Source organism: Salmo trutta, chromosome 17 (genome assembly GCF_901001165.1).
Source record: "Salmo trutta chromosome 17, fSalTru1.1, whole genome shotgun sequence".
NCBI classification, from domain to species: domain Eukaryota; kingdom Metazoa; phylum Chordata; class Actinopteri; order Salmoniformes; family Salmonidae; genus Salmo; species Salmo trutta.
This window is the reverse complement of record NC_042973.1, coordinates 24,090,216-24,115,725: the sequence shown is the minus strand read 5'-3', so window position 1 is coordinate 24,115,725 and position 25,510 is coordinate 24,090,216. Positions and strand designations below refer to the sequence as shown.

The 25,510-nt window shown below is 44.1% G+C and overlaps 1 protein-coding gene across 4 annotated transcripts in view; it reads left to right on the top strand.

Annotated features, from left to right (window-relative positions):
- LOC115151918 (cadherin-13) overlaps positions 1-25,510 on the top strand; it is a 684,830-nt gene that overhangs the window by 619,704 nt on the left and 39,616 nt on the right. For all 4 annotated transcript variants that reach the window (XM_029696266.1, XM_029696265.1, XM_029696268.1 and 1 more), the window contains one exon: positions 14,980-15,210. In XM_029696266.1, the coding sequence (XP_029552126.1) occupies positions 14,980-15,210 (231 nt within the window). The remainder of the gene's footprint in view (positions 1-14,979; positions 15,211-25,510) is intronic.

Below are 25,510 nucleotides of genomic sequence, written 5' to 3'. Positions count from 1 at the left end.
AGCAAACTGCTCGATACCTTACAGCGGTTGTGAGGCCGGTTTGATGTACTGCGAAATTCTCTAAAACGACATTGGAGGCGGCTTATGGTAGAGAAATTAACATTCAATCCTCTGGCAACAGCTCTGGTGGACATTCCTGCAGTCAGCATGCCAATTGCACGTTCCCTCAACTTGAGACATCTGTTGCATTGTTTTGTGTGAGAAAACTGCACATTTTAGAGTGGCCTTTTATTGTCCCCAGCACAAGGTGCACCTGTGTATTGATCATGCTGTTTAATTAGCTTCTTGATATGCCACACCTGTCAGGTGGATGGATTAACTTGGCAAAGAAGAAATGTTCACTAACAGGGATGTAAAGAAATTTGTGCACAAAATTTTAGATAAATATGTTTTTTTCTGCATATGGAACATTTCTTGGAATCTTTATTTCACCTCATGAAACATGGGACCAACACTTCACATGTTGCCTTTATATTTTTGGTCAGTTTATTTTCCTTCTTTATTATTTCCCCCTAAGCCTACCACCCCTCCACTAATTGGAATAAACTTATTAAGTATATTTTCCTTTTTATTATTTTCCCCTAATCCTTCCACCCCTCTCCTAATTGGAGTAAACTAATTAAATATGTGACCGACCGGCTCGATTCGGTCTTATGTAGCAAAATTTGAAATTGTGTTTTTTTACATTGGATAAAAGTAGAGACTCAGAGCTCGAAAATGGTATATCAGACACTACATTTTAAGAACAATGGGAAAGTAATTCTGCTTTGAAAATGGATTAACTGAGAAAATGGTACCTACTGGAAAGATCTTCTTTATCTACACCCATTCAGCATCGGTCACACCCTTTTATGATTTAACCCCACCCATCTCTCTAAGGATTCACTATGTAGTAAACAACCAAAGCGTTAAAGACTAAAGGCTGGCTGCTTATACTACTGGTGTGTTCGTAAATTTATTCTGGAGTGTGCTCTGGACATTCGTAAACTCAGAGGTTGTCAGATTGGCCGTTTGTAAATTCAGAGCGTTTCACTCTCAGAGCGTTCAGAGCACACACTGGACGCTCTTGCCAAAAAGTAGGATTGATCCGAGCGTTCTGACCTAACAACAGCAGTAAAGCACCAAAGCTAACTGGCTAAAGTTGTCTAGTTTGCCAGCTACTTCCAGACACAAATGAGAGAACAGCTCACTTTGACCATTTTACTCACCAAGCAAAGTTGGTTAGGCTGTTTTTATGTTATCCAGATCGTTGGTGAATGCAACTGTGCTGCTGGCAACAATTTAATTATGCTTTTTGGCCAACGTTTACTGACACCGGCCATATTCAACAGGTGTTGAGTGCTCGTAAATTCATCAGTTATTCTGTGCTCTGGCACACTCAGATGAGAATGCTCTGAAATCGGAGTAGATAGCCAGAGCGTATTTACCAGCTACGTCTATTGACAGTTGTCGGTGTGACATCATAAACATTCTATTGAAATAGTTACTTGCATAGTGGAGTCTTTTGTTTAGACATGGAGCTAGCTAGCTAAACAATGAACCACAATCCCAACTCATAACGTTACTACCCTGCATGAATCTGCAGGTAGCTAACCAACCACGTTCAATGATAGCTACATTGCACACCAATCCAAACTCATCTCTCGGCATGTCCAGCCCACTCATTATCTCAGCCAATCATGGCTACTGGGAAGGTTGCTGTTTCCTTTTTCCATGGCTAAACCATCAAGGCACGTAATTTAACAATTTTTTTTTTTTTTTACAGATGGCATACACGTTTGTTATTAAGGCACATGAAAGTTCACATGTTCCAGAAGGCATTTCTACCAAAAAAAAACAATTTGATAAAAAAAAAAGTTTAGATTAAAATGGCTCTCCTGTGAAGTAGTGACACGTGACATACGTCTAGTGTCCTAAAACGAGTCACATATATTTCCCTTTTTTTATTATTTTCCCCTTTCCTTAGCATACCTCCCCTAATTGGAGTAAACTAATGGACAATGACACGTAGGCTTCCACTTCCAGGTTATACTGTGTATCCTACATACATTTCACAGACAGCATATTTTACATTTGTTATCTTTTGTTTGTTTTTAGTCCCAGCCTTCAGCTACCCTCAACACCTCTCATCTATCTCTGAAGACCATCCAGTTTTGATTTTTAGCTGCCATATATTTTTCCACTGTGCTGTGATGTTTCACAAAGCTCTGAGCATTTCTATTCTCATAGTTTATACAGATTGTAAATTAAAGATAAACAACTTTTCTAAGAGTGTTATTATATTATGGATCGATTGACTATGACTTATCAAATCACGAAGCAGTGCTATTTGCAGAGTTAGCTCCAAGTAAATGTTGCGTTTTTCAGCCATTCCTGAACCTGCGACCAAAAACAAGTTACATACAAGTGCATTTGGAAAGTATTCAGACCCTTTGACTTTTTCCACATTTGTTATTCTAAAATGTCTTGAAGATTTTTCCTCATCAATCTACACACAATATCCCATAATGACAAAGTATTCCGACTCGAAATTAAGCTCAGGTGCATCCTGTTTCCATTGATCATCATTGATGTTTCTACAACTTGATTGGAGTCCACCTGTGGTAAATTCAATTGATTGGACATGATTTGGAAAGGCACACACCTGTCTATTTAAGGTCCCACAGTTGACAGTTGTCAGAGCAAAAACCAAGCCATGAGTTTGAAGGAATTGTTCTTAGAGCTCTGAGACAGGATTGTGTTGAGGCACATTTCTGCAGCAAATCAAATCAAATTAATCAAAGTTTATTTGTCACTTGCGCCGAATACAACAGGTGGAGACCTTACAGTGAAATGCTTACTTACAAGCCCTAGCCAACAGTGCAATATTTAAGTAAAAAATAGGTATTAGGTAAACAATAGATAAGTAAAGAAAGAAAAAAGTAAAATGACAGTGAAAATAACAGTAGCAAGGTTATATTCAAGTGGTACCGGTACAGAGTCAATGTGCAGGTGCACCGGTTAGTCGGGCTAATTGAGGTAATATGTACATGTAGGTATAGTTAAAGTGACTATGCATAGATGATAAACAGAGAGTAGCAGCAGCGTTAAAGAGGGGGTTGGCGAGTGGGGGGTGGCAGGTGGCGGGACACAATGCAATTAGTCCGGGTAGCCAATGTGCGGGGGCACTGGTTAGTCAGGCTAATTGAAGTAATATGCACATGCATGTATAGTTAAAGTGACTATGCATAGATGATAAACAGAGAGTAGCAGCAGCGTAAAAGAGGGGGTTGGGGTCTTTGACAATTTTTAGGACCTTCCTCTGACACCGCCTTGTGTAGAGGTCCTAGATGGCAGGCAGCTTAGCCCCAGTGATGTAATGGGCCGTACGCACTATCCTCTGTAGTGCCTTGTCGTCGGAGGCCGAGCAGTTGCCGTACCAGGCAGTGATGCAACAAGTCAGGATGTTCTCGATGTTGCAGCTATAGAACCTTTTGATGATCTGAGGACCCATGCCAAATCTTTTCAGTCTCCTGAGGGGGAATAGGTTTTGTCGTGCCCTCTTCACGACTGTCTTGGTGTGTTTGGACAATGATAGTTTGTTGGTGATGTGGACACCAAGGAACGTGAAGCTCTCACTCTGCTCCACTACAGCCCCGTCGATGAGAATGGGGGCATGCTCAGTCCTCCTTTTCCTGTAGTCCATGATCATCTCCTTTCTCTTGATAACGTTGAAGGATAGGTTGTTATTCTGGCACCACCGGGCCAGGTCTCAGACCTCCTCCCTGTAGGCTGTCTCATCATTGTTGCCTACCACTGTGGTGTCGTCTGCAAATTAGAGTCGTGCCTGACCATGCAGTCGTGGGTGAACAGGGAGTACAGGAGGGGACTGAGTACGCACCCCTGAGGGGCTCCAGTGTTGAGGATCAGCGTGGCAGATGTTTTGCTTCCTACCCTCACCACCTGGGGCGGCCCATCAGGAAGTCCAGGATCATTGAAGGTCCCCAAGAATCAAATCAAAATCAAATCAAATTTCAAATCAAATTTATTTATATAGCCCTTCGTATATCAGCTGAAATCTCAAAGTGCTGTACAGAAACCTAGCCTAAAACCCCAAACAGCAAGCAATGCATGTGAAAAAAGCACGGTGGCTAGGAAAAATTCCCTAGGAAAAACACCCTAGAAAGGCCAAAAACCTAGGAAGAAACCTAGAGAGGAACCAGGCTATGAGGGGTGGCCAGTCCTCTTCTGGCTGTGCCGGGTGGATATTATAACAGAACATGGTCAAGATGTTAAAATGTTCATAAATGACCAGCATGGTCAAATAATAATAATCAGAGTAGTTGTCGAGGGTGCAACAAGCACGTCCGGTGAACAGGTCAGGGTTCCGTAGCCGCAGGCAGAACAGTTTAAACTGGAGCAGCAGCATGGCCAGGTGGACTGGGGACAGCAAGGAGTCATCATGCCAGGTAGTCCCGAGGCATGGCCCTAGGGCTCAGGTCCTCCGAGAGAAAGAAAGAAAGAGAGAAAGAGAGAATTAGAGAGAGCATATTTAAATTCACACAGGACACCGGATAAGACAAGAGAATACTCCAGATTTAACAGACTGACCCTAGGCCCCCGACACATAAACTACTGCAGCATAAATACTGGAGGCTGAGACAGGAGGGATCAGAAGACACTGTGGCCCCATCCGATGATACCCCGGACAGGGCCAAACAGGCAGGATATAACCCCACCCACTTTGCCAAAGCACAGCCCCCACACCACTAGAGGGATGTCTACAACAGCCAACTTACCGTCCGAAGACAAGGCCGAGTATAGCCCACAAAGATCTCCGCCATGGCACAACCCAAGTGGGGGCGCCAACCCAGACAGGAAGACCACGTCAGTGACTCAACCTACTCAAGTGACGCACCCCTCCCATGGACAGCATGGAAGAACACCAGTAAGTCAGTGACTCAGCCCCTGTAATAGGGTTAGAGGCAGAGAATCCCAGTGGAAAGAGGGGAACCGGCAAGGCAGAGACAGCAAGGACGGTTCGTTGCTCCAGCCTTTCCATTCACCTTCACACTCCTGGGCCAGACTATACTTAATCATAGGACCTACTGAAGAGATAAGTCTTCAGTAAAGACTTAAAGGTTGAGACTGAGTCTGCGTCTCTCACATGGGTAGGTAGACCATTCCATAAAAATGGAGCTCTATAGGAGAAAGCCCTACCTCCAGCCGTTTGCTTAGAAATGCGTCTTGTGACCGTAGCGTACGTGTAGGTATGTACGGCAGGACCAAATCGGAAAGATAGGTAGGAGCAAGCCCATGTAATGCTTTGTAGGTTAGCAGTAAAACCTTGAAATCAGCCCTGGCCTTAACAGGAAGCCAGTGTAGGGAGGCTAGCACTGGAGTAATATGATCAAATTTTTTGGTTCTAGTCAGGATTCTAGCAGCCGTATTTAGCACTAACTGAAGTTTGTTTAGTGCTTTATCCGGGTAGCCGGAAAGTAGAGCATTGCAGTAGTCCAGCCTAGAAGTAACAAAAGCATGGATACATTTTTCTGCGTCATTTTTGGACAGAAAGTTTCTGATTTTTGCAATGTAGATGGAAAAAAGCTGTCCTTGAAACAGTCTTGATATGTTCTTCAAAAGAGAGATCAGGGTCCAGAGTAACGCCGAGGTCCTTCACAGTTTTATTTGAGACGACTGTACAGCCATCCAGATTAATTGTCAGATTCAACAGAAGATCTCTTTGTTTCTTGGGACCTAGAACAAGCATCTCTGTTTTGTCCAAGTTTAAAAGTAGAACGTTTGCAGCCATCCACTTCCTTATGTCTGAAACACAGGCTTCTAGCGAGAGCAATTTTGGGGCTTCACCATGTTTCATTGAAATGTACAGCTGTGTGTCATCCGCATAGCAGTGAAATTTAACATTATGTTTTCGAATGACATCCCCAAGAGGTAAAATATATATTGAAAACAATAGTGGTCCTAAAACGGAACCTTGAGGAACACCGAAATTTACAATTGATTTGTCAGAGGACAAACCATTCACAGAGACAAACTGATATCTTTCCGACAGATAAGATCTAAACCAGGCCAGAACTTGTCCATGTAGACCAATTTGGGTTTCCAATCTCTCCAAAAGAATGTGGTGATCGATGGTATCAAAAGCGGCACTAAGATCTAGGAGCACGAGGACAGATGCAGAGCCTCGGTCTGACGTCATTAAAAGGTCATTTACCACCTTCACAAGTGCAGTCTCAGTGCTATGATGGGGTCTAAAACCAGACTGAAGCGTTTCGTATACATTGTTTGTCTTTAGGAAGGCAGTGAGTTGCTGTGCAACAGCTTTTTCTAACATTTTTGAGAGGAATGGAAGATTCGATATAGGCCGATAGTTTTTTATAATTTCTGGGTCAAGATTCGGCTTTTTCAAGAGAGTGGCCTCCATCGTTCTTAAATGGAAAAAGTTTGGAACCACCAAGACTCTTCCTGGAGCTGGCCGCACAGCCAAACTGAGCTATTGGGGGAGAAGGGCCTTGGTCAGGGAGCGTTCCTCTGTGGAGATAGGAGAACCTTCCAGAAGGATAACCACTCCACCAATCAGTACTCCACCAGTCAGGGCTTTATGGTAGAGTGGCCAGACAGAAGCAACTGATCTGATGAAACCAAATTTGAACTCTTTGGCCTGAATGCCAAGCATCACGTCTGGAGGAAACATGATACTATTCCTACGGTGAAGCATCAGGGAAGCAGCATCATGCTGTGGGGATGTTTTTCAGTGTCAGGGACTGGGAGACTAGTCAGGATCGAATTAAAGATGAACGGAGCAAAGTACAGAGAGATACTTGATGAAGTGCTGAGGACCTCAGACTGGGGCTAAGGTTCACATTCCAACAGGACAATGACCCTAACCACACTGCCAAGACAACGCAGGAGTGGCTTCGGGACAAGTCTCTGAATGTCCTTGTGTGGCCCAGCCAGAACCCAAACTTGAACCCGATTGAACATTTCTAGAGAGACCTGAAAATAGCTGTGGAGCGACGCTCCCCATCCAACCTGACAGAGCTTGAGAGGATCTGCAGAGAAGAATAGGAGAAACTCCCCAAATACAGGTGTGCCAAGCTTGTAGCGTCATACCCAAGAAGACTTGAGGCTGTAATCACTGCCAAAGGTGCTTCAACAAAGTACTGAGTAAAGCGTCTGAATACTAATGTAATATTTCAGATTTTGCTTTTTGCTTTGTCATTATGGGGTATTGTGTGTAGATTGATGAGAATAAAAACAACAATTTAATCAATTTTAGAATAAGGCTATAACGTAACAAAATCGGGAAAAATCAAGTGGCCAGAATATTTTCCATATGCACGGTATGGGTAATACCAAAACAAGTGATCGAATGATTCTATCTCTTTGCAGCTAAGCCTGCAGTGCTGAGATGGTTGTATCCCCCATATATATATATATAACAGTATATTGCTTGCAAAAATGTTGTATAATCATTTGAATTGAAAAAAACTATGTTTTGGATCTGGCGTCGTTTTGTATATCAGTCCATAAACCATGTGCTATGGAATTAGTACATCGAACATGTCCTCCCAACTATTTTGCAACCTGTATGGTGCAGCTGTCAATTATTTGGACCTGAAATGAAACTGGTATACTTTTTACTCATCACAATTTTCTTTAGCCAATTTTGGTCTTTAGGGCCAACAGACAAGTTCCTTACGTTCTCCCCTTTCCACTTGGCTACTTGGCTGTTCCATTTTTGTGGTAATGCTGCAATCAGTTGGTTGTAATTTTTAATAGAGCAGACATCTCCATATATTTCTGTTAACTGCATGTGTGACATAACTGCACCAGTTCTATTTCTCACTTAATTCTTTTTAACGTTTTTTATTTTCTCCAGAAATGTACACTGGGGAACACTAAAATGGGAACACTAAAATAACACATCCTAGATCTGAATGAATGAAATAATCTTATTAAATACTTTTTTCTTTACATAGTTGAATGTGCTGACAACAAAATAAACACAAAAATAATCAATGGAAATCCAATTTATCAACCCATGGAGGTCTGGATTTGGAGTCACACTCAAAATTAAAGTGGAAAACCACACTACAGGCTAATCCAACTTTGATGTAATGTCCTTAAAACAAGTAAAAATGAGGCTCAGTAGTGTGTGTGGCCTCCACATGCCTGTATGACCTCCCTACAACGCCTGGGCATGCTCCTGATGAGGTGGCAGATGGTCTCCTGAGGGATCTCCTCTCAGACCTGGACTAAAGCATCCGCCAACAAGTCTGTGGTGCAACGTGGCGTTGGTGGATGGATCGAGACATGATGTACCAGATGTGCTCAATTGGATTCAGGTCTGGGGAACAGGCGGTCCATAGCATCAATGCCTTCCTCTTGCAGGAACTGCTGACAAACTCCAGCCACATGAGGTCTAGCATTGTCTTGCATTAGGAGGAACCCAGGGCCAACCGCACCAGCATATGGTCTCACAAGGGGTCTGAGGATCTCATCTCGGTACCTAATGGCAGTCAGGCTACCTCTGGCGAGCACATGGAGGGCTGTGCGGCCCCCCAAAGAAATGCCAACCCACACCATGACTGACCCACCGCCAAACCGGTCATGCTGGAGGATGTTGCAGGCAGCAGAACGTTCTCCACGGCGTCTCCAGACTCTGTCACATCTGTCACATGTGCTCAGTGTGAATCTGCTTTCATCTGTGAAGAGCACAGGGCGCCAGTGGCGAATTTGCCAATCTTGGTGTTCTCTGGCCAAACGTCCCACACGGTGTTGGGCTGTAAGCACAACCCCCACCTGTGGATGTTGGGCCCTCATACCACCCTCATGGAGTCTGTTTCTGACCGTTTGAGCAGACACATGCACATTTGTGGCCTGCTGGAGGTCATTTTGCAGGGCTCTGGCAGTGCTCCTCCTGCTCCTCCTTGCACAAAGGCGGAGGTAGCGGTCCTGCTGCTGGGTTGTTGCCCTCCTATGGCCTCCTCCACGTCTCCTGATGTACTGGCCTGTCTCCTGGTAGTGCCTCCATGCTCTGGACACTACGCTGACAGACACAGCAAACCTTCTTGCCACAGCTCGCATTGGTGTGCCATCCTGGATGAGCTGCACCATCTGAGCCACTTGTGTGGGTTGTAGACTCCGTCTCATGCTACCAGTAAGAGTGAAAGCACCGCAGTGTGACCAAAACATCAGCCAGGAAGCATAGGAACTGAGAAGTGGTCTGTGGTCACCACCTGCAGAACCACTTCTTTATTGGGGGTGTCTTGCTAATTGCCTATAATTTCCACCTGTTGTCTATTCCATTTGCACAACAGCATGTGAAATTTATTGTCAATCAGTGTTGCTTCCTAAGTGGACAGTTTGATTTCACAGAAGTGTGATTGACTTGGAGTTACATTGTGTTGTTTAAGTGTTCCCTTATTTTTTTGAGCAGTGTATATATTTGAGTTTAACCATAATATTTGTTCTAATAATTGTTCTGCTTGTTTTAAAAATAGCAATATTTTGGAGATTATGATTTAATTTCATTTTCAAATAACCGAAAGAGAGCGGTTGTAATCTGAATGAAGGGAAAAAGGCCATTCTTGAACACGGGGTGAGCCGTTCTTACTAATCTGCTTGAAAACCAGTTTTTGTATGACTGAAGCCTTTAGTGAGAGGTCCAATGCTTTAATATGTAATCATTTCTGCCCTCAGAATTCATATTCATTATATAAATAAGCCCATAAACATTTTTCCAGATTCTCGTTTAAAATAAAGCAGAGTATGTTCTACTCATATAATTGAAAAAACAAGTCCTTAGGTGTAGGCAGGAACACATGTAAATAGGTCAACTGGAATATGACATAAGAGTTGATCAGGGTGAATTTTCCACAAATAGACAGGTGTTGTCCTTTCCATGGTAGCAAAATCTTATCTACTTTTACTAACTTTCTTTTAAAATGTATTGTAGTGAGATAATTAATTATTTTGGGATATGAATACAGAGTATGTCCACTTCACCGTCGGACAATTGTTTTGGTAAACTACACGATAATGTAAAAGTTGTATTTATTTTAGATCCAACTCATAATATGGTGAACTTATAATAATTTGATGTAATCCAGAGAGGTTAGAACTATTATCTAGATCCTCTATGAGGCTGTGCAGGGATTCAAATTGCGGATTTAAAAGAAAACATTAACTGTCAGCGTACAATGACAACTTTGTTTTTAAACTCTGTATTTCTACCCCCTTAATATTATTGTTGGATCTGATTTTAATAGCTAATATTTTGATAGCAATAATAAATAAATATGCTGATAAAAGACAGCCTTGTTTTACTCCTCTTGACAGTTTAATACTTTCTGAGAAGTAGCCATTATTTACTATTTTACACCTGGGGTTAATATACATAACTTTAACCCAATGTACGAGATTCTCCAAAGTTAAAGTAGTCCAAGCATTGATATATAAATTCCAGTCGTACTTTATCAAAGGCCTTTTTAAAGTCTATGAGTACCAGGCCTGGTTTCCCCGATTTTTCATAGTGTTCTATTGTTTCCAGTACTTGTCTTATATTATCTTGAATGTATGGTCCATGTAAAAAACCTGTCTGATTAAGATTAATAATATCCATTAGCTGCTTTAGTAGCTGAGAAAATAATCACAATAATAATAATAACAATAATAAGCATTTCCAGCCAAGAGCATCCTCCCTCCCTGTTGCTGGTATTCCTACACTTAATGGGTGTTCTAATGAGAAAAGAAGCAGCAGCCAGCCAGGTAAGACTTCGACGAGTTTTGAATGGCCGCATTCTCAGCTTTTAGTGGAATGTGAGTAGGCCCTTTCATCTACAGAAAGCCTATGTGTTTGGAGAGATTATAAAAAGGACAGCCTTTTCTCTAAAAAAACATATTTTTCTCTTAATAAATATTCCACAACAATAACCTTCTCTTACAAGAAATAAAGAGCATTTGACTGACCACAGGATTCTTCTATTTCATTGTAGCCCATGTGATGTTGTTTTTCTGTACTGCTCTGCAAAGCCTGTTCCCCAGATGAAAAGAGGAGCTGAAATAGATTTTGCCCATCACGCTGTGTGCGAGGGAGAAGCTCCGTTCGCTCTATTTCAAACTGCTGCCGGTCACAACACAAGCCTGTCCCTCATTTCCTTCCCAGAGAGCAGAGAGAGAGAAAAACAGGAAAGTGTGTTAGCCACCAGACAACGTCTGGGGAAGAGAAGGAAGAAGGGAGCGTCTCTCCTCACAGCCTGCAGCCTCCCAGCCTGCCAACCCCACAAGTCAATCAGTCCACTTCTCCCGATCCACCTCTCATCTCTGGGCTGTACAGGAAAATAGCAGAGCTGCAAGGCCAGGGGCCCACAGACAGGGCTCTGACAATAGACCAGATAGCTGAACTGACTGGGTTCACTCATTGGACCTGAGGAGGGATCTAGACATGCAGCCTGACGCATACCAGAATGGGTTATTCATAATAAGCCTGCTCTCTCTCTAAACACACAATGTCAATGGTTACAAAGATTCATTTAAACTCTGTCAATTTATACTGCCAACAATATTGTGTAGCCTATATGGAGGGGAAGGGAAATATATTGTTACTCTGTTGTAACATTGATTTGTTTAATGTAATGTTGAACTCTGACCAAATTGCCTATGAATGCAAAAAGGATAATGATTTAATGTCTCAACACACGTATTAGTTTAATTTAATCTCCGTGACAAAGCAGAGTGAAGTAGAGGACCATTTTTTGTTTTGTTGATGAGACAGGTTGATTATGAGGATATGAGGATGATGAGAAGGAAGGAGGGAGGACAACAGAGTGATTAGGTGAAGGAATATTCATTTTGGAAGCCAACAGAAAACAATCATAAAAAAACAATCACTTCATTAAACTCTAGCCAAGCACAGTGTCTGCTTGTCTCACTGTAAATGACCAGTATCTGCAGGTTTCCTGTGACATCTGTCTTCGCTGATAGTCTCTAGTGTTGCGTTAAAATAAATGACAGGGCCTTGTCCCAAACAATCTCCATCCTCATCAAAACTCCAGCTTCTAATTGCACTCTTTAGATCAAACTTAAGAGGTTGCTACAGCAACATACCATTTTTGATACTGAAACTTAACTCTCGGAGGTCCTAAACCCTGTTAGTTGAACCTCACCCAAAATCTTTTTGCTGACGAACAGTCTGAGGATGCAGACAGAAGAAGTGACAATTTGTCATTACCCTTCTATAAACACAGTGAGAAAAACTTATTTTCCATTTGGATCACAATTTCTTTTATTAATTCCCAAATTTTTCCATCTGTTTCTTTAGTTCAGATTGAACAGCTGTTGTGTCTGATTGTGTCTCATCTCCTCCTAAACCACCAGTTGGTGGCGCTATAGATGTAATTGGCACCAGTGGCATCACAGGAGACAATTTTTGTCTCATGCAAATACATGTTAGATTTTAATTATGCAGACAAACAATTAGAAATATTGTGATTATTATATCTGTGTGATCACATATTGTTGCCCTATTACTGTATGTGGTCTGAACATAGTAAAAAGTGGATATTTTATCAGGGAAAATTAGAAACAGGAAGTCCTGCCTCTTGCGCAGTCAGCATATATACACTACAAAAGTATTTTGGCACCCCTTCAAATTAGTGGATTCAGCTATTTCAGCCACACCCATTGCTGACAGGTGTATAACATTTAACCTGCCATGCAATCTCCATAGACAAACATTGACAGTAGAATGGCCTTACTGAAGGGCTCAGTGACTTTCAACGTGGCACCGTCATAGGATGCCACTTTTCCATCAAGTCAGTTCATCACATTTCTGCCCTACTAGAGCTGCCCGGTCAACTGTAAGTGCTGTTATTGTGAAATGGAAACGCCTAGGAGCAACAATGGCTCAGCCGCAAAGTCGTAGGCCACAGAAGCTCACAGAATGAGACCGCTGAGACCACTGAGTGCTGAAGAGGGTAGCGCGTAAAAATCCTCTGTCCTTGGTTGAACACTCACTCCCGATGTTCCAAACTGCCTCTGGAAGCAGCGTCAGCACAGTAACTGTTTGTCAGGAGCTTCATGAAATGGGTTTCCATGGCTGAGCAGCTGCACACAAGCCAGGAGAATGCTACCTGCCCGAATGCATAGTGCCAACTGTAAAGTTTGGTGGAGGAGGAATTATGGTCTGGGGCTGTTTTTCATGGTTCGGGCTAGGCCCCTTAGATCCAGTGAAGAGAAATTGTAACGCTACAGCATACAATGACATTCTAGATAATGCTTCCAACTTTGTGGCAACAGTTTGGGGAAGGCCCTTTCCTGTTTCAGCATGACAATGCCCCCATGCACAAAGCGAGGTCCATACAGAAATATTTTGTTGAGATCAGTGTGGAAGAACATGACTGGCCTGCACAGAGTCCTGACCTCAACTCCATCGAACACCTTTGGGATGAATTGGAACGCAGACTTCGAGCCAGGCCTAATCAGCCAACATCCGTGTCCGACCTCACTAATACTCTTGTGGATGAATGGAAGCGAGTTCCCACAGTAATGTTCCAACATCTAGTGGAAAGCCTTCCCAGAAGAGTGGAAGCTGTTATAGCAGCAAAGGGGGGACCAACTCCATATTAATGCCCATGATTTTGGAATAAAATGTTTGACGAGTAGGTGTACTGTACACATACCTTTGGTCATGTAGTGTATATTTATAAATATTCATAAACTACGGTATTAGACTAAACTTGCATCATCGTTGAGGTATTGAGAGGTAAACATGAAAATGCTTTGTTATCCAACTGATCTTGTGTCCATTCTGTCATCCTGTGAACCCTTTTCATTGCTGCTCGCAGCTATTTTTTTGTGTATGTTTCCAAGAAACAATGGTTGGTTCAACTAACCCTTTGTCTCACCTAACCCCACTCTGCCCTACGGGTCAGTGTGTCTGAGAAGTTTATCGCCAATCTTGATAAGCCTGTATCTGCTGGGATTTTTATAACAAAAACTTTATAGGTATAATTTTTGGTGGGGTTTACAGTGCTTCGTAAGGTTAATCCTGTCATGTGTGGGTAATTGCAAGTGACTTCCAGAGTTGTTTTGCATGCAGCCACTTTTCAAATCACCTCTAATCTCTATGCAACAGGAAGTCTGTGTCACAAATGGTACCCTATTTCCTAGTGTACTACTTTTGGCCAAATGTTGTGCACTAGGGAATAGGACACCATTTTGGATATAGACTTTTTGTTTTTTAGAGATTAGAGGAATAGGGTGCCATTTGGGACTTGGACAAACTCATACAGCACACCATGTCTGATGCTGCAGTGCCCTCTCTCTGCATCATTCAATTAAGAGTAATCTCATCTAAACAACAGAGACCTGCTCTCCCTGCCAAGCCAGGTCTCTCTCAACCACTTTTCCCCCCTTTATTTAACTAGGAAAGTCAGTTAAGAACAAATTCTTATTTACAATGACGGCCAAACCGTCCCCTAACCCGGACGACGCTGGGCCAATTGTGCGCCGCCCTATGGGACTTCCGATCACGGCCGATAGTGAGGGGATCGAACCAGGGTCTGTAGTGATGACTCTAGCACTGCGATGCAGTGCCTTAGACTGCTGCCCCACTCGGGAGCCTATTATCAATTAACCATGATCCAAGTGATTCATGTTCCTTTGGTCTGGAAATGACACGCAGTTTGTTTTGTACAGTTCTTTATCAAGTTAAATGAAGCTCAGAGTCAAAGGAAAGAGAAGTTAACCACAGAGCTAGAATCTGAGGAAGTTGGAACCGCCTGACTGGATTCAAGTGGAAAGAAACTGATACTTGGAAATACTTGCAGGGGGATAGACCTGGCAAACCTGAAATAAACATTTCCCAAAACACCAGAGTACACTAGGCTTTCAGAACAGTGCCTTGTGTTTGTAACAGAGATAGCTGTGTTGTTGATGTTTTAGTAACAGGTGTGTATTGTGTCCTTGTCACAGGTAGCCCACCAGCCACTGGTACTGGCACTCTGGTCATTCACCTGGAGGACTACAATGACAATGCTCCCTATGTTCACCCGTCTGTGGTACGGCTGTGTGAAGACGCCATGGACAGTGTGGTGATAGTGGGGGGACGGGACAGGGATATCCACCCCAACACTGGGCCCTTCAAGATCGAGCTGGGGAAACAGCCAGGGCTGGAGAAGACGTGGAAGGTCTCCAGGGTCAACAGTGAGTTCAGACTATTACATGCAGAACATTACACTCCCTAGGCCGCTACCTACAGAAAAATAAATTTACTAGGCTACTACAGCCACTCCCTAGGCTGCTATCTACAGAACAGTACACTCAATAGGCTTCTATCTACAGAACAGTACACTCACTTGAGTGCTACCTACAGAACAGTACACTCACTAGGCTGGTACAGGCACTCCCTAGGCTACTATCTACAGAACAGTACACTCACTAGGCTGCTATCTTCAGAACAGTACACTCATTTGGCTGCTACGTACAGAGCAGTACAATCACTAGGCTGCAACCTACAGAACAGTAAACTCACTAGGCTGCTATCTACAGAACAGTACACTCACTAGGCTGCTATCTTCAGAACAGTACACTCATTTGCCTGCTACGTACAGAACAGTACACTCACTAGGCTGCTATCTACAGAACAGTACACTCACTAGGCTGCTACCTACAGAACAGTACACTCACTTGCCAGCCGTCTACAGAACAGTACACTCACTAGGCTGCTATCTTCAGAACAGTACACTCATTTGGCTGCTACGTACAGAACAGTACACTCACTAGGATGCTATCTACAGAACAGTACACTCACTAGGCTGCTACCTACAGAACAGTACACTCACTTGCCAGCCGTCTACAGAGCAGTACACTCACTAGGCTGCGATCTTCAGAATAGTACACTCACTTGGCTGCTACGTACAGAACAGTACACTCACTTGGCTGCTACGTACAGAACAGTACGTACACTAGGCTGCTATCTACAGAACAATACAATCACTAGGCTTCTACCTACAGAACAGTACACACACTAGGCTTCTACCTACAGAACAGTACACACACTAGGCTGCAACCTACAGAACAGTACACTCACTAGGCTGCCATCTGCAGAACAGTACACTCACTAGGCTGCTATCTACAGTACACTCACTAGGTTGCTACCTACAGAACAGTACACTCACTAGGCTGCCGTCTACAGAACAGTACACTCACTAGGCTTCTACCTACAGAACAGTACACTCACTAGGCTTCTACCTACAGAACAGTACACACACTAGGCTGCAACCTACAGAACAGTACACTCACTAGGCTTCTACATACAGAGCAATACACTCACTAGGCTGGTACAGGCGCTCCCTAGGCTACTATCTACAGAACAGTACACTCACTAGGCTGCCATCTGCAGAACAGTACACTCACTAGGCTGCCATCTGCAGAACAGTACACTCACTAGGCTGCAATCTACAGTACACTCACTAGGCTGCTATCTACAGAACAGTACACTCACTAGGCTGCAATCTACAGAACAGTACACTCACTAGGCTTCTACCTACAGAACAGTACACTCACGAGGCTGACATCTGTAGAACAGTACACTCACTAGGCTGCTATCTACAGTACACTTCACTCACTAGGCTGCAACATACAGAACAGAACACTCACTCGGCTGCTATCTACAGAACAGTACACTCACTAGGCTGCTATCTACAGAACAGTACACTCACTAGGCTGCTACGTACAGAACAGTACACTCACTAGGCTGCTATCTACAGAACAGTACACTCACTAGGCTGCTACGTTCAGAACAGTACACTCACTGGGCTGGTACAGGCTCTCCCTAGGCTACTATCTACATAACAGTACACTCACTAGGCTGCTGTCTACTGAACAGTAAATTCACTGCGCTGCTATCTACAGAACAGTACACTCACTTGGCTGCAATCTACAGAACAGTACACTCACTAGGCTGCCGTCTACAGAACAGTATACTCACTAGGCTGCCGTCTACAGAACAGTAAACTCACTAGACTGCTACGTACAGAGCAATACACTCACTCGGCTGCTACGTACAGAACAGTACACTCACTAGGCTGCTATCTTCAGAATAGTTCACTCATTTGGCTGCTACGTACATAACAGTACACTCACTAGGCTGCTATCTTCAGAACAGTACACTCATTTGGCTGCTACGTACAGAACAGTACACTCACTAGGATGCTATCTACAGAACAGTACACTCACTAGGCTGCTACCTACAGAACAGTACACTCACTTGCCAGCCGTCTACAGAGCAGTACACTGACTAGGCTGCGATCTTCAGAATAGTACACTCACTTGGCTGCTACGTACAGAACAGTACACTCACTTGGCTGCTACGTACAGAACAGTACGTACACTAGGCTGCTATCTACAGAACAATACAATCACTAGGCTTCTACCTACAGAACAGTACACACACTAGGCTTCTACCTACAGAACAGTACACACACTAGGCTGCAACCTACAGAACAGTACACTCACTAGGCTGCCATCTGCAGAACAGTACACTCACTAGGCTGCCATCTGCAGAACAGTACACTCACTAGGCTACTATCTACAGAACAGTACACACACTAGGCTTCTACCTACAGAACAGTACACACACTAGGCTGCAACCTACAGAACAGTACACTAACTAGGCTGCCATCTGCAGGACAGTACACTCACTAGGCTGCTATCTACAGTACACTCACTAGGTTGCTACCTACAGAACAGTACACTCACTAGGCTGCCGTCTACAGAACAGTACACTCACTAGGCTTCTACCTACAGAACAGTACACTCACTAGGCTTCTACCTACAGAACAGTACACACAATAGGCTGCAACCTACAGAACAGTACACTCACTAGGCTTCTACATACAGAGCAATACACTCACTAGGCTGCTATCTACAGAACAGTACACTCACTAGGCTGCAATCTACAGAACAGTACACTCACTAGGCTTCTACCTACAGAACAGTACACTCACGAGGCTGACATCTGTAGAACAGTACACTCACTAGGCTGCTATCTACAGTACACTTCACTCACTGGGCTGCAACATACAGAACAGAACACTCACTCGGCTGCTATCTACAGAACAGTACACTCACTAGGCTGCTATCTACAGAACAGTACACTCACTAGGCTGCTACGTACAGAACAGTACACTCACTAGGCTGCTATCTACAGAACAGTACACTCACTAGGCTGCTACGTTCAGAACAGTACACTCACTGGGCTGGTACAGGCTCTCCCTAGGCTACTATCTACATAACAGTACACTCACTAGGCTGCTGTCTACTGAACAGTAAATTCACTGCGCTGCTATCTACAGAACAGTACACTCACTTGGCTGCAATCTACAGAACAGTACACTCACTAGGCTGCCGTCTACAGAACAGTATACTCACTAGGCTGCCGTCTACAGAACAGTAAACTCACTAGACTGCTACGTACAGAGCAATACACTCACTCGGCTGCTACGTACAGAACAGTACACTCACTAGGCTGCTATCTTCAGAATAGTTCACTCATTTGGCTGCTACGTACATAACAGTACACTCACTAGGCTGCTATCTTCAGAACAGTACACTCATTTGGCTGCTACGTACAGAACAGTACACTCACTAGGATGCTATCTACAGAACAGTACACTCACTAGGCTGCTACCTACAGAACAGTACACTCACTTGCCAGCCGTCTACAGAGCAGTACACTGACTAGGCTGCGATCTTCAGAATAGTACACTCACTTGGCTGCTACGTACAGAACAGTACACTCACTTGGCTGCTACGTACAGAACAGTACGTACACTAGGCTGCTATCTACAGAACAATACAATCACTAGGCTTCTACCTACAGAACAGTACACACACTAGGCTTCTACCTACAGAACAGTACACACACTAGGCTGCAACCTACAGAACAGTACACTCACTAGGCTGCCATCTGCAGAACAGTACACTCACTAGGCTGCCATCTGCAGAACAGTACACTCACTAGGCTACTATCTACAGAACAGTACACACACTAGGCTTCTACCTACAGAACAGTACACACACTAGGCTGCAACCTACAGAACAGTACACTAACTAGGCTGCCATCTGCAGGACAGTACACTCACTAGGCTGCTATCTACAGTACACTCACTAGGTTGCTACCTACAGAACAGTACACTCACTAGGCTGCCGTCTACAGAACAGTACACTCACTAGGCTTCTACCTACAGAACAGTACACTCACTAGGCTTCTACCTACAGAACAGTACACACAATAGGCTGCAACCTACAGAACAGTACACTCACTAGGCTTCTACATACAGAGCAATACACTCACTAGGCTGGTACAGGCGCTCCCTAGGCTACTATCTACAGAACAGTACACTCACTAGGCTGCCATCTGCAGAACAGTACACTCACTAGGCTGCCATCTGCAGAACAGTACACTCACTAGGCTGCAATCTACAGTACACTCACTAGGCTGCTATCTACAGAACAGTACACTCATTAGGCTGCAATCTACAGAACAGTACACTCACTAGGCTTCTACCTACAGAACAGTACACTCACGAGGCTGACATCTGTAGAACAGTACACTCACTAGGCTGCTATCTACAGTACACTTCACTCACTAGGCTGCAACATACAGAACAGAACACTCACTCGGCTGCTATCTACAGAACAGTACACTCACTAGGCTGCTATCTACAGAACAGTACACTCACTAGGCTGCTACGTACAGAACAGTACACTCACTAGGCTGCTATCTACAGAACAGTACACTCACTAGGCTGCTACGTTCAGAACAGTACACTCACTGGGCTGGTACAGGCTCTCCCTAGGCTACTATCTACATAACAGTACACTCACTAGGCTGCTGTCTACTGAACAGTAAATTCACTGCGCTGCTACCTACAGAACAGTACACTCACTTGGCTGCAATCTACAGAACAGTACACTCACTAGGCTGCCGTCTACAGAACAGTATACTCACTAGGCTGCCGTCTACAGAACAGTAAACTCACTAGACTGCTACGTACAGAGCAATACACTCACTCGGCTGCTACGTACAGAACAGTACACTCACTAGGCTGCTATCTTCAGAATAGTTCACTCATTTGGCTGCTACGTACATAACAGTACACTCACTAGGCTGCTATCTACAGAAAAGTACAGTCACTAGGCTGCTACCTACAGAAAAGTACACTCACTTGGCTGCTACCTACAGAACAGTACACTCACTAGGCTGCTACCTACAGAACAGTACACTCACTAGGCTGCCATCTACAGAACAGTACACTCATTAGGCAGCTACGTACAGAATAGTACACTCAATAGGCTGCTACCTACAGAATAGTACACTCAATATGCTGCTACCTACAGAACAGTACACTCAGTAGACTGCTATCTACAGAACAGTAAACTCACTAGGCTGCTATCTACAGAACAGTACAATCACTAGGCTGCTATCTACAGAACAGGACAATCACTAGGCTGCAACTGAGAGAACAGTACAATCACGAGGCTGCTACCTACAGAACAGTACACTCACTTGGCAGCCGTCTACAGAACAGTACTCTCACTAGGCTGCTATCTACAGAACATTACACTCACTTGGCAGCCGTCTACAGAACAGTACTCTCACTAGGCTGCTATCTACAGAACAGTACACTCACTAGGCTGCTAACTACAGAAAAGTACACTCACTTGGCTGCTACCTACAGGACAGTACACTCACTAGGCTGCCATCTACAGAACAGTACACTCACTGGGCTGCTATCTACAGAACAGTACACTCACTAGGCTGCTACCTACAGAACAGTACACTCACTAGCCTTTTACCTACAGAACAGTACACTCACTAGGCTGCAACTTAGAGAACAGTACACTCACTAGGCTGCTATCTACAGACTAGTACACCCACTAGGTTGCTATCTACAGAACAGTACACTCACTAGGCTGCTATCTACAAAACAGTACAATCACTAGGCTGCTATCTACAAAACAGTACACTAACTAGGCTGCATCCTACAGAACAGTACACTAACTAGGCTGCAACGTACAGAACAGTACAATCACTAGGCTGCTACCTACAGAAAAGTACACTCACTTGGCTGCTACCTACAGAACAGTACACTAACTAGCCTGCAACGTACAGAACAGTACATACACTAGGCTGCTATCTACAGTACACTCACTAGGCTGCTATCTACAAAACAGTACAATCACTAGGCTGCTACCTACAGAACAGCACATTCACTTGGCTGCTACCTACAGAACAGTACACTCACACTGCTGCTACCTACAGAACAGTACACTTACTAGACTGCTACGTACAGAACAGTACACACACTAGGCTGCTATCTACAGAACAGCACACTCACTTGGCTGCTACCTACAGAACAGTACACTCACTAGGCTGCTATCTACAGAACAGTAAACTCACTAGGCTGCTATCTACAGAACATTACACTCACTTGGCAGCCGTCTACAGAACAGTTCTCTCACTAGGCTGCTATCTACAGAAAAGTACACTCACTTGGCTGCTACCTACAGGGCAGTACACTCACTAGGCTGCCATCTACAGAACAGTACACTCACTGGGCTGCTATCTACAGAACAGTACACTCACTAGGCTGCTAACTACAGAACAGTACACTCACTTGGCTGCTACCTACAGGACAGTACACTCACTTGGCTGCCATCTACAGAACAGTACACTCACTGGGCTGCTATCTACAGAACAGTACACTCACTAGGCTGCTACCTACAGAACAGTACACTCACTAGCCTTCTACCTACAGAACAGTACACTCACTTGGCAGCCGTCTACAGAACAGTACACTCACTAGGCTGCTATCTACAGAACATTACACTCACTAGGCTGCTATCTACAGAAAAGTACACTCATTTGGCTGCTACCTACAGAACAGGACAGTCACTAGGCTGCCGTCTACAGAACAGTACACTCACTAGGCTGCAAGTTAGAGAACAGTACAATCATGAGGCTGCTATCTACAGAAGAGTACGCTCACTAGGCTGCTATCTACAGACCAGTACACCCACTAGGTTGCTATCTACAGAATAGTACACTCACTAGGCTGCTATCTACAAAACAATACAATCACTAGGCTGCTACCTACAGAACATTACACTAACTAGGCTGCAACGTACAGAACAGTACATACACTAGGCTGCTATCTACAGTACACTCACTAGGCTGCTATCTACAAAACAGTACAATCACTAGGCTGCTACCTACAGAATAGTACACTCACTCGCCTTCTACCTACATAACATTACAAACACTAGGCTGCATCCTACAGAACAGTACACTCACTAGGCTGCAACGTACAGAACATAGAAAAGTACACTCACATGGCTGCTACCTACAGAAAAGTACACTCAATAGGCTGCTACCTACAGAACAGTACACTCACTAGGCTGCAACTTACAGAACATAGAAAAGTACACTCCCTCGGCTACTATCTACAGAACAGTACACTCACTAGGCTACTATCTACAGAACAGTACAATCACTAGGCTGCCATCTGCAGTACAGTACACTCATTTGTCTGCTATCTACAGAACAGTACACTAACTAGGCTGCTATCTACAGAACAGTACACTCACTAGGCTACTATCTACAGAACAGTACAGTACAATCACTAGGCTGCCATCTGCAGTACAGTACACTCATTTGTCTGCTACGTACAGAACAGTATACTAACTAGGCTGCTATCTACAGAACAGTACACTAACTAGGCTGCTATCTACAGAACAGTACACTCACTAGGCTACTATCTACAGAACAGTACACTCACTAGGCTGCTATCTACAGAACAGTACACCCATTTGTCTGCTATCTACAGAACAGCACACTCACTTGGCTGCTACCTACAGAACAGTACACTCACTAGGCTGCTACCTACAGAACAGTACACTCACTAGGCTGCTATCTACAGAACAGTACACTCACTAGGCTGCCATCTACAGAACAGTACACTCACTGTGCTGCTATCTACAGAACAGTACACTCACTAGGCTGCTAACTACAGAAAAGTACACTCACTTGGCTGCTACCTACAGGACAGTACACTCACTTGGCTGCCATCTACAGAACAGTACACTCACTGGGCTGCTATCTACAGAACAGTACACTCACTAGGCTGCTACCTACAGAACAGTACACTCACTAGCCTTCTACCTACAGAACAGTACACTCACTTGGCAGCCGTCTACAGAACAGTACACTCACTAGGCTGCTATCTACAGAACATTACACTCACTAGGCTGCTATCTACAGAAAAGTACACTCATTTGGCTGCTACCTACAGAACAGGACACTCACTAGGCTGCCGTCTACAGAACAGTACACTCACTAGGCTGCAAGTTAGAGAACAGTACAATCACGAGGCTGCTATCTACAGAAGAGTACGCTCACTAGGCTGCTATCTACAAAACAATACAATCACTAGGCTGCTACCTACAGAACAGTACACTAACTAGGCTGCAACGTACAGAACAGTACATACACTAGGCTGCTATCTACAGAACAGTACACACATTTGTCTGCTACGTACAGAACAGTACAATCACTAGGCTGCTATCTACAGAACAGTACACTAACTAGGCTGCTATCTACAGAACAGTACTCTCACTAGGCTACTATCTACAGAACAGTACATTCACTTGGCTGCTATCTACAGAACAGTACACTCACTAGGCTGCTATCTACAGAACAGTACACACATTTGTCTGCTACGTACAGAACAGTACAATCACTAGGCTGCTATCTACAGAACAGTACACTAACTAGGCTGCTATCTACAGAACAGTACACTCACAAGGCTGCTACCTACAGAACAGTACAATCATTAGGCTGCTATCTACAGAACAGGACACTCACTAGGCTGCCGTCTACAGAACAGGGCACTCACTAGGCTGCAACTTAGAGAACAGTACAATCACGAGGCTGCTACCTACAGAACAGTACACTCACTTGGCAGCCGTCTACAGAACAGTACTCTCACTAGGCTGCTATCTACAGAACAGTACACTCACTTGGCAGCCGTCTACAGAAGAGTACTCTCACTAGGCTGCTATCTACAGAACAGTACACTCACTAGGCTGCTAACTACAGAAAAGTACACTCACTTGGCTGCTACCTACAGGACAGTACACTCACTAGGCTGCCATCTACAGAACAGTACACTCACTGGTCTGCTATCTACAGAAAAGTACACTCATTTGGCTGCTACCTACAAAACAGTACATTCACTAGCCTTCTACCTACAGAACAGTACACTCACTAGGCTGCAACGTAGAGAACAGTACAATCACGAGGCTGCTACCTACAGAACAGTACATTCACTAGGCTGCTATCTACAGAACAGGACACTCACTAGGCTGCCGTCTACAGAACAGGGCATTCACTAGGCTGCAACTTAGAGAACAGTACAATAACTAGGCTGCTATCTACAGACCAGTACACTCACTAGGCTGCTATCTACAGAATAGTACACTCACTAGGCTGCTATCTACAAAACAGCACAATCACTAGGCTGCTACCTACAGAACAGTACACTCACTAGCCTTCTACCTACATAACAGTACACTCACTAGGCTGCATCCTACAGAACAGTACACTAACTAGGCTGCAACGTACAGAAAAGTACACTCACTAGGCTGCTATCTACAGAAAAGTACACTCACTTGGCTGCTACCTACAGAACAGTACACTCACTAGGCTGCCATCTACAGAACAGTACACTCACTAGGCAGCTACGTACAGAATAGTACACTCAATAGGCTGCTACCTACAGAACTGTACACTCATTAGGTTGCTATCAACAGAACAGTACACTCACTAGGCTGCTATCTACAGAACAGTACAATCACTAGGCTGCTATCTACAGAACAGGACACTCAGTAGGCTGCCGTCTACAGAACAGTGCACTCACTAGGCTGCAACTTAGAGAACAGTACAATCACGAGGCTGCTACCTACAGAACAGTACACTCACTTGGCAGCCGTCTACAGAACAGTACACTCACTAGGCTGCTATCTACAGAACAGTACACTCACTAGGCTGATATCTACAGAACATTACACTCACTTGGCAGCCGTCTACAGAACAGTACTCTCACTAGGCTGCTATCTACAGAACAGTACACTCACTAGGCTGCTAACTACAGAAAAGTACACTCACTTGGCTGCTACCTACAGGACAGTACACTCACTAGGCTGCCATCTACAGAACAGTACACTCACTGGGCTAATATCTACAGAAGAGTACACTCACTAGGCTGCTACCTACAGAACAGTACACTCACTAGCCTTCTACCTACAGAACAGTACACTCACTTGGCAGCCGTCTACAGAACAGTACACTCACTAGGCTGCTATCTACAGAACATTACACTCACTAGGCTGCTATCTACAGAAAAGTACACTCATTTGGCTGCTACCTACAGAACAGGAC